The sequence below is a fragment of the Camellia sinensis genome, chromosome 8 (genome assembly GCF_055761805.1).
Source record: "Camellia sinensis isolate YWXY chromosome 8, ASM5576180v1, whole genome shotgun sequence".
NCBI classification, from domain to species: domain Eukaryota; kingdom Viridiplantae; phylum Streptophyta; class Magnoliopsida; order Ericales; family Theaceae; genus Camellia; species Camellia sinensis.
The window spans coordinates 42,646,962-42,657,796 of NC_138968.1; the positions used below are offsets into that span (position 1 = coordinate 42,646,962).

Consider the following 10,835-nt stretch of genomic DNA (forward strand, 5'->3'; position numbering starts at 1 on the left):
TTAAAGTATAACCAAAAAAAAAAATATTTATTTGATAATTTTGACCTTTCGTGCTATTAAAATATAACTTAAATAAATATATATAATAAATTTATATGATATTAAATATAACTTGATATTAGAAATAATTGTTATAAAATTAAAATTGATTCTAATTATTTAAGAAATTCAATATAATTAATATTATAAATAAGATAGACATAAAAATAAGAAATAATTTTAATATTTTATTTAAAAAAAAAGTGAAAAAATTAAAATAAAATAAATTGGTAAAATGTTTTTAGTATGTATAATTCTATTAGGTTTTGTTTATAGGTAATTTAGATTATCTAGAAGTCTTTTAAATATTAAATTTTAGAAAGAATTTGGTAAAATGATATTTTGATGTAACATTTTAATGAATTAAAAAAAGAAAAAGAAAAAGAAAAAAAAGGAGAGATGTGCCACATAGGAGAGACAAATTGAGAGAGAATACTATTTTTAATAATATATATATATATGATTACAGAACTCTTATACAGAGATTAGTTATCAAAATTAATTACAGAAATTAGATTTCCAAACTAAACTAATAAGGCAATTAAATATATATGAACTAAATAAATATAATTAAAATCAAAATAATAAAATATTATAATGATAAAATAAGATTTAGTTGTTACAAAAAATAATTTTTAGACAAAAACTACAAAATAAATACAATTTTATAAAATTTAAAATAAAATAATTAATAATTAAATACAATAATAAAATATGAGTTCTCACCCCTAATAATTTATTTATTGATTCATTTTGGAATTTAGATCCCTATACAGTACATCATTTTCCATGGTTAAGAGTGCCACTTGATTAAGACACCAAGTGGGGCGGTGTTGCTGAAAATTAAAAATTATTTGATAAAAATTTAAGTACTAAATTAAAATAAGTTGTTTAATATGTATAAGATTAAATTAAAAATTTATTATTTCCTAATTGTATCTTTTAATTTTTATATTGTGATGATGAGTTGGTGGTGGTGGAGGAGGTGAAGGTGTTAGCTATGGCGTTAATGGCGATAGTGGTGGAAATAGATGGATAGTGGTTATGGTGATGATAGAAGGGTAATGTCGTGGACATAAAAAATTAAATAAAAAAAAATGATGGCAGTGGTATAATGATGTGGTAGCTATGACAATGGTGGCAATAGTTGTAGAGGTGAAGGGTTATAGTAAATGTTGCAGTGATATAGTAATGGCAATGACAATTGTGGTGGTGGCATGACAATAGTAGTAGAATGATAGAGGTACTTATGACAATCGTGATAAAGGTGGTAGTAATGGTGGTGACATGATGGTGATGGTGATGGTAATGGTGGTGGTAGTGATAGTGGTAATGGTAGTGATGGCAATGGTGTGATGATGGTAGTAGTGGTAGCTATGGTGATAGTGGTAGTGTGATAATGGTAATAATAGTGGCGGTAGTGAGTTTATAATAATGTATATTGACACTTATATTTAGTATTTATAAATTCAATCAAAATTAAAAGAGTGTTTGGGAAGAGAGTTGGGCTAAAATCGCTCACTAAAAGACAAAATATACTAAAATAGTTAATAAAGTAAAATGTCCCATCCATAATTATTTTACTTTTCTTTCACAACTATCAAAAAAAAAAAAAAAAAAAATCAACCAATTTCCCAAACACAATTTTTTTAATTGGACTAAAATAGTTAAAAAATCAAATAGCTAACTTCCCAAACAAGGCCTAAGTATATTTCATATGACTTAAATTTTTTTAATTTTTAGCCTACATTTTTAGATGTACTTATATTTTTGAGTGATATTAATTATGGTTATCGAACAATTTTAATTGATTATAACTTACTATACTAAGTTTTGATTATGGAATCAAGTTATCAAACATCCTAAGTTATAATACACATATTATATTTTTTTTTCTTGTAATTGTAAACAACCTCTTACCTTAGCAGTTAAATATAAAACGATAAATTATAAATACATGCCTTTAAATGTGGTAAAAATACGAATTGGCTCATATGATTTGAAAAATTATAAATATTTCATTCTTAAAATTTTTTATTTAATGGAATTAATTAAAAAATAAAATTACTAATTGCTCTCCTATATAATAATAAGCTTATTTTCATTATTAATTGAAATATATTTATGATATCATTAAAAATTATTAACTGATTTGATGATTTATTAATAAAAATATGCTATTTGTTATGAGATTAAAAGCTTTAAGGGGCGATATGTAATTTCTTTAACACAAGAAATAATTTGTGTTTTAAACAAACCTTAGGAGATGTGTTTATAATAATATAAAACTAGTTACACATTTTTGTTTTATAACGCATTTACAATCCTTTAGTCACATGTACAAGTCTTGCAAGCATAAGTGAGGAGTTATATAGAGAAAATTGGTGATAAATTCAATCTAAGAAAGACTTAAGGCATTAAGTCTAGTAATTATTTTTTATTGGTGAAAAATCCATATTTTGTGAAATAGTTTGGCAAGAAGTCCTAGAAGACATTTTGTTTCAATTTTATCCCTTCACTTTTTTTTATCTGTTTGACTTTTTGTTAACTATTTGTTCAAATTTATATCCATCCAATCAAATATTTTGTCTATATGTTCAAATTTATATCTATTTATTCAAATTTTTTGGCTATCTGTTCAATTTTTTCCCTTAGTAGTTCAATTTTTCTCCTAAATTCTATCCATATGTTCAATTTTTCCTTAAATTCTATTTATCTATTCAATTTTCTATCTATCTGTTCAATTTTCCCCCTTTAAATGCTATCTATCTATTCAATTTTATATCTATCTATTCAAAATTTTTGACTATCTATTTAATTTTTCCCCTCAAATTCTATCCATATGTTCAATTTTTTCCCTAAATTCATCTATTTGTTCAATTTTTTTTCCATAAATTTCATCTTTTTAATTTTTTTCTATCTGTTGAAAATTTGTGTCAACTTTTTTGTTTATCTGTTGCAATCATCATCATCAACATCAATTTTTTCCCCAAATCTGTCTCATACATACATATTCACAAATGTACATACATACGCTCACATATATATATATATATATACACATTCAAGATATACATAGTGTCGTATCGCTCGGGGGGTACCTGAGCGCACTAAAAAGTTTGGACCCTCGATTTCTTTGATTTAGTCTCACGAGTGCAATGTGAAATATAGATAAGAGTCCAAATCCGACAACTTTTACAGAAAACCTATTTTATTGCAAAACTTTTACTAGAAATGGGCTACATCCACTACAACAAATTACGCTTTTGGCGACTAAATTTTTAGTCACCAAAAGTCATTTTTTTGGTCGCCAAATATTTTTCCCGACTAAAATTCGTGGTCGCCCGTTTGGTCGTTGATTGATTATCGGCAAAAGAATTAGCGACTAAATTTTTTTTAGTCGCCGAAAGTCACCAATTAGCGACTAAAAATTTAGTCGCCCAAAAAAAAATATTTAGTCGCAAAAAAAAAAAATTTCATGTTCAGCTTTTTAGCTACCAATTTTTTAGTCGCTAAAAACTTCACTCCTTTTTGGCTACCAATTTTTTAGTAGCCAAAAACGTGGCACTCCTGTTTGGCTACCAATTTTTTAGTCACTAAAATCATGGTACTCCCTTTTAGATACTAATTTTTTAGTAACCAAAATTTTTTTTTTTTTTGGCTACTAACTGTTTAGTCGCCAATAAGTTCCCTTTTTATTTTTTGGCTACTAAATGTTTAGTCGCCAAAAGCTCTATTTATTAATTCTTTTTAAATGCACAAATTGAATATTTTTCATTAATTTCTAAATTATATGCATTCCATTATCAATGCAACCTGTACATATACAGAATAATATATCTATCAATTATAATCTAAATCTATTATCAATAATACCCATTTCATTATCAACTATCCAAAAACTTTAACTTATAACATCTTATTCCAAGTATCATATAAATTCATTCTAACCAAGTACAATTCATCTAAATTAAATATTACATTCAAAAACACTATATTTCCAAAACAGAGAATTGTACACAAATAGATGCCATATACAGAATAAATGCTCTTCGTACACAAAAATAAATATCCACAATAGCTCACGCAAAAGCAATCTGTATAAAAAAATAAAAAATAAAAATAAAAAAAAAAAAAAAACCCATTAGCACTTATTCAATAAAATTGACATTTCAAATTATAACAATTATAAAATTAATAATTCTGATATATTATACTCTAGCAGAAACACAAGATGTTTGAACAAAGACTCAACATTACAACTAGGTCAAAATACCTTGAAAACCAATTAAAAGCAAGCGAGGGGTATATGTAAGGATTCCCTGCACATGATTAAGACTCAATTGTAAACAACATGACATGAATGCAATCTGTACAAAACTTTACAACTGAGAAGAAAGTCATCAAAATCAAAATCACTGGATATTGAATTAGCAAACTACTGGTGCATGTCTGATAAATTTGAAGAAAAATACCACAATGAAGAATTAAATATGTAAATTAGAGAACAGACAATGTTATACCCATTACACAAGAGAACAAACAATGGTAAAGGAGGAAGGAAAATAATTGCCTACAATGCATCAGAGAGACATGTCTCTAAACAGAGCTGAATGGTGGAAGATGATTCTGTAGCCCCAAGGACTTGGAATTGAGGCTTTATCAAATTGAATAATGCAACCTCACCCACATAATAACAGTGCAGGAAAGGATAAAGAAATCCACCATGTATATAGCCAACAAAATTAAATATATCAACCTCACCCACCAAATGCTCCCGTAGATTGCAAGAACTTAATGTCAAAATTTCCCACCTGTTGTGTTTCACCAGTACGGTATAGCACATCCATATTAAGACCTTGATTTTTAAAGACTGCATCACTCTAGGGGTCCTCAGCCAATCCAAGCAATTCATCCTTCAATATTACACACAGCCAGTTAATATTTTATTTAATATTGTATTTGCAAGAAAAACAGCACGACATAGTAACTGCAGCAAAATATGTAAACACATGTCTACATAACATGTAAATCAAGATTAAACCCAACCCGATTAGGAAGACAAATTTTAGATAAGGAATACTTGGTAGACAAGTAGAGTCCTAAATGGAAAATGAAACGTAGGCTGAGACAGAGCATTACTGTATAAATAGCACACCACCAAAATGAGAAAAGAAAAAATCATTTGAGTATTAATTTGTTTCATTTCCCATATTTGGTTGGCAATGTGATTCCCTGCCATTATTTTAAGATAGGAGTAGTTGTAATATCTTGCTAACTTTTCTTTGACTTTTATATATTTTATGGCCTTCTTCACAGTGGCATCTTCATGTTGGTGATTTTGGAAACATATGCCCGTTCACAACAATGTGATTTATGCTTCATAGATTATCAAATTAAACTTCAAAAACAATAAACAAACTACAATTTCAAAATTAATTGAATCCAATGATATCAAAATTCCAAATTATAATTAGCAAACAAACACTCAAGCTAACCTGAAATTGAGACTGAACCAAAACCAAACCTATATTGTATGCCTATGGAACTTACATTGGTGATATAAACAGTCCAAAAGCAAAGATGTTCCCTGCAATAGGCACACAAGAATGACCCTTTTGACAATTTCTTGAATAATACGCTTGAAATATCCACCTCTTAGTAAAGCAAATAAAGTTAAAATTAAGCTTGTACAAGTTCACATGTTACAAATTTGAGAACTATTCTAGAAACTATTTTCAAAATAAATTCTGGTCCTCCTCTTCTTCTCCCTTTCTGTCATGAATTTATTTTCACAAGCTGGAATCAGGTTTTGGATTTTCTGGAAATTATTACCATAAATCTTTGCAGCTAAACTTTGAGATGGCAAACAATTCCATACATAGAGAAACCATATATACTCACACCGACACACACAAAGGGTGGAGCCACATGCCCCGTTAAAACTTATTGAAACTAATGGGTTCAAACTTCTTATACATATTAAAATGTAACACAATAGTTTCATAAAACATAAATCAAAATTTACAGAATATTCAGAATATGTTTATTTTTATTATTTTTTTTAATTTTTTGTATTCCTAAAATAATGTTAACCATCAAAAAATCTATCCATAGTTATCAAAATACACATAATTCATATATAGGTTTAGATAAGCCCAAAAATTATGAATGTAGAAACAAATTAAACATCTTGTGCTTTATTTATCTCACTCTGTTTTTAGTGCTTATGAGGCCAATTGACCTTCAAACTTTACCAGCAGCAAAGGGAATGCATATCATGAAGAAACAAGTACCACACTTGGAGGGAAAATCACCTAGTTCCCATAGACTCTGGAAATCTGTTCCAAGCTGCTTTGTGTGAGAGTATTTAGTGTACATATATCATTCTTCAAATGAATCTACCATATCAGGAAGAGGTTGAGAAACAGAGTCTTCATTTGACTGGCAAGGCTGTGGACATTGAAGAAGTCATTGCAACTGCAAGAGAGTGAGACAGAGTGTGTGTAGTCACAACATCAAACCCACAAAAAACCCAATGAACCCATAAAACTAAAATCTATAATTTCAATTCAAACACAATAAACCCATAATTGCACAAAACTAAAATCAAACCCATTTTGGACATCAAGATTTAATTAATTTCGTACAAATCGAACACTTCAATGAAACCCATTTACGAAATCAACACAAAAATAAACCCTAGATGAAGTGTGAGAGATGGGGAAATACGGGAAGGGAGGGAGAGGGAGAGAGAGAGAGAGAGAGAGACAAAAACCTGTGATTTGCAGCAGTGGCGGTGGTGATTTCCGGCGGTGGCGATGGCGACGGTGACCTGCGACGATAGCCAGCGACGTGCGACGGTGGAGCCGATGTCAGGTTTGGTGGTGAGTGATCGGAGATGGGTGCTCCTTACGACGGTGTGGGGCAGCTCTCTATAGAATGAGAGAAAGAGAGATGAAATAGGATGAGAGAAGAGTAAGAAGTGAGATATTTTTATTTTATATAAGATGGTTATTGGCGACTAAAATCTTTAGTCACTGAAAATATTTTAAAAATCCCTCCAAAATATTTCAAACGTCTCCTTCCTAAAATTTTAGTTCTTTGGCGACTAAAATTATCTTTTGTCGCTGAAAATAACCTTTGGCGACTAAAATTTTGGTCACCAAAAGGTAAAAAATAATTTTTTATTTTTTATTCGACGACCAAATGATTTTAGTAGCCAAAACTCTATATACGGCGACTAAAATTATTTTGTCGTTGAAAATAAACCTTTGGCGACCAAAAAGGTAAAAAATAATTTTTTATTTTTCATTTGGCGACTAAGTCGTTTTAGTAGCCAAAAATTAATGTAGGGCGACTAAATTTTTTTCTTGTCACCAATTCTGACATTTTTGGCGACTAAATTATTTTTTAGTCGCCAATAACCAATATACAGCTACTAAAAAAAATTAGTAGCTAAATATTTTACTTTTGCCGACTAAAAAAATATTTAGTCGCCAATTCCACAACTTTTGGTGACTAAATTTTTTTTAGTCGCCAAAGGTGCGTTTTGTTGTAGTGATCACTAGATCTCAGAGTTGCCACTTAATATTTTAAAAAAATTAAGAAACTCGTGACTCGTGCCAAGGCCACTGCGTCATTCGTTTTGGAACGATTTGATTTCATGTATTTTTGAAATAGTTTTGAATAATGTACAACTCAAAAGAAAACAAGTATAAACTGTGTCATTCATTTTGGAACGATTTGACTTCATATATTTTTGAAAGAAATTTGAATAATGTATAATTTAAAAGAAATTGAGTTCACAAATATGAAAATCATTATTATTCCAAATTGAACAACGCAACCTTCATTCACTGGCATTCTTGGAGATATATCAAATAAACAAATAGTCTTATGGTAGGATGCTAAGCATAATAAGAAAAACATACCCAATCGGGATGTTAAAATATAAAAACTTACATATTTACTGTTGTCCCGCGAACAGCTGCAAAATAAAATTAGTAAAAACATGCATGAACCTAGATTCAAGATTCTAATGCAATACATACACAAAAATGTAATTAAAAATTTGGTTATTAATACATGACATGTGAATCATCTCAAAATATTAGGTAGCGCACATAATCACACAATAATTAATTAAACCCACAGATACAAATGAGAAGAATCTAAATGCATAAAATATGGATGCGAAGTGTGGATATAATGAAAAACAAAATATGATACATATTTATATATAAGAAAAGCAAGTAAAAGAACAGGTTAGAAAGAAATGGAGCGGAGAATTATTACAACACTTTAATTACAATATCAAATAAAAGACGTAGGGTTTGAAAATTATTAACAAATCAAATATAGTAATAATAATAATATATTTGAGAGAAGTGCGCGTAATGGTTTCACCCACAGCTGCGCGAAAAATATATATTATTATTATTATTATGGTATCAAAATATAATAATAATAGTATACAACATAATATAATTAATATATTATTATATTATTTATATTAAAAATAAAGAAGCTACATATTTAAAACAGTAAAGAAAATAAATAAGAAAATTGTAAAAACTCACATTTGGAGGAAAAGATAAATTTCTAGATTTATCAAACTTTCTTCTTTACACCCTCACAGTTATAAAGTATGCTTTGAGATCTCAACAAGAATTTACAAGTTTAAGCTTTGATGGAATTTTTGGGTGGTATATATCAATGGATAGAAAAATGATAGAAAGGTTTAATATTTGTTTGTACAAAAAATCTTTTTCTAAATTTTTCTCTTATCAAGACTTGTGAAATTTTCTTTTTCCAAAATTTTCTCTATTTTTGAAATAAATTTTTTCTTTCCTCAAAATTTTCTTTCTTTTTCTCCTATTTTTCAAACAACAAAATGAGGTGGTATTTATAGACTTCCAAAACACCCAAAACATATGACTAGTCATGTGCTATTTTCAAAAATACATGGTTTGCCATGTGGTATTTTCAAACCATGGGGCTTGCCATGTGGTATGAGAGCTAATTTTTCAAAACTACTAAATTTTCCGGACAAGAAAAAATTCAGAAAAATATTTTTGAATAGGTCTAAAATAATTTGGACCAAACGGGTGAAGGTTGGGATTAAAGCTTAAATTTGACTTTTCTGCTAAGAAATTCGTAATATTGTATATTCCAATTTTTATCATCGGGTGTTCAAAAGAAAGTGCCTAAATCTTAAGGCCAGTCAAAATGGGATGTCTACACATACGTACACACACTGACAGATATATACCCTCAAGACACCCGAACAGATCTAATAAAATTATAAAACAAGACAAAATCAAAAGGGAAAATAAGTGATAAAATCCGAACAAAAACATTTTAAAATTTGATGTTGTTCATTTGATGAATCCAAAGATAAATCTGTTTAGATTTAGATTTGTGCAACAAAAACTTAACGAATAAGTGATTTCAATTGATGTAGTTCATAACTAATAAGTGATCTATCTTCGCTCCAGATTTGAATCTGAATAGATATGAGGGAACACGATCCACTGAGAGTGACAATCATTGCCGTAGCGAGGCTTACAGCGGTGAAAGGCAACAGAGACCTAACTTCGAGTTGGTAAAGAGTATGCGAAAATATGGAGAATGATGATTTCAATATCGACTACATTGTTGGCAACTTTTGCCGAAGTCTAGCGACAATCGCCGCCTTAACCTTCGCATGGAGCTCGCAAACTTGCTGCCGGCGGCGTATAGCAATTTTGGTTTAGACTCGACCCATTTGATATTTTGGATATGAGTTTCATTGTTATATATGGTTGTTTATGTTTTATATCTCTTTATTCCTCATTGAGTTTGGTTATTGGAGTGTCTCGATTGCATTTGGAACAGGTTGGTAGCTTATTTTTCAAAACTGTTGTTGCCTAGAATTTTGCTTTTTCGCTTGAGCGGTGATTCCTACGCTCGAGTAGTTTTTATGAACTTCCAATACTTTTGCAAGTCAGTAGAGATACTGGGAGTTAGCATTCTCGCTCGAGTAGTCTTTCTTGCACTCGAGCGATGGTCCTCTGTTTGTAAAACTTCTGAGAGTTGGTATTCTTTGCTCGAGCAGTCACTTTGTGCGCTCGAGCGGTCCCACTTATTGTGTCTGGTCGCTCAAGCGACATTTCTTGCACTCGAGCAGTCTGCGTGTAACGCCCTCAAAATTAACACATTATATATATATATCATTGACATGCAATATTTAAAGAAAACAATTCATTCATCAGAGTATTACTAAATAAAAGCGTTGCATGTAACATCAAATAAATAAATAACAACTAAACTAAACAGAATCTTCAACACCAATTCCTTCCAAGCTAAGTCCTTGGAGGTAGCTTATCACCTGAACCTGAAAATGATGTTCCCATAACGGGTGAGCCACAGCCCAGTAGAAAAATACTAAACCAAATATAAGCATTGGATAAAGCTATAGCATTCAATAGATGGTTAACCAAGATAATCAATTATAACTCGATACTGTCTCATGACACTAATGTCTATGACATGTTTCAATTCCCATTATTATCAATATGGCTCAGAACCTGGCCAAACTTACAACAGTGAACTATATATCACATTCACTTTACTTCCAATATCAACAACACAGATGAGACTCAGGCTCATATCAAAACACTTCGTACTTCTCATTTGATACACATTTTAGTGTTGTATCAATAACATGTAAAAACACTTCAATATAATAAGCACACATAATAGTGATGCTAATGGAGTCCATCCCCTATCTCCTCCCAAACAAAAATCCGGTT

General features: G+C 29.9%; 1 protein-coding gene across 7 annotated transcripts; it reads right to left on the bottom strand.

The window, feature by feature from the left end:
* Window positions 1-4,074: 4,074 nt before the first annotated feature.
* LOC114276170 (uncharacterized) lies at window positions 4,075-7,031 on the bottom strand. 7 transcript variants are annotated; one of them, XM_082882551.1, is made up of 6 exons: window positions 6,818-7,017; window positions 6,357-6,519; window positions 5,593-5,629; window positions 4,854-4,955; window positions 4,316-4,361; window positions 4,075-4,136 (listed from the first exon to the last, which is right to left on the bottom strand). In XM_082882551.1, exons 2-5 carry the CDS (start codon window positions 6,418-6,420, stop codon window positions 4,328-4,330), a joined length of 237 nt encoding a protein of 78 aa, XP_082738677.1. In that variant the 5' UTR covers window positions 6,421-6,519; window positions 6,818-7,017; the 3' UTR covers window positions 4,075-4,136; window positions 4,316-4,327. The 7 variants fall into 7 exon arrangements, 2 of the variants coding, with proteins under 2 accessions (XP_082738677.1, XP_082738676.1); XM_082882550.1 differs by having other exon boundaries at window positions 4,617-4,955; XR_014337636.1 differs by having other exon boundaries at window positions 4,316-4,955; window positions 5,538-5,629; window positions 6,818-7,031.
* Between the last annotated feature and the right edge of the window lie 3,804 nt (window positions 7,032-10,835).

Bases quoted from the DNA above. Each gene is read 5' to 3' on its own strand.
- LOC114276170 (XM_082882550.1), bottom strand. From the start codon at position 6,420: ATGTACACTAAATACTCTCACACAAAGCAGCTTGGAACAGATTTCCAG. The intron at 5,630-6,356 runs GTGATTTTCCCT...TGCCTATTGCAG, and splicing joins CCAGAGTCTATGGGAACTAG to GGAACATCTTTGCTTTTGGA. The intron at 4,362-4,616 runs GTAGGCAATTAT...AATCATGTGCAG, and splicing joins ACATGTCTCTCTGATGCATT to GGAATCCTTACATATACCCC.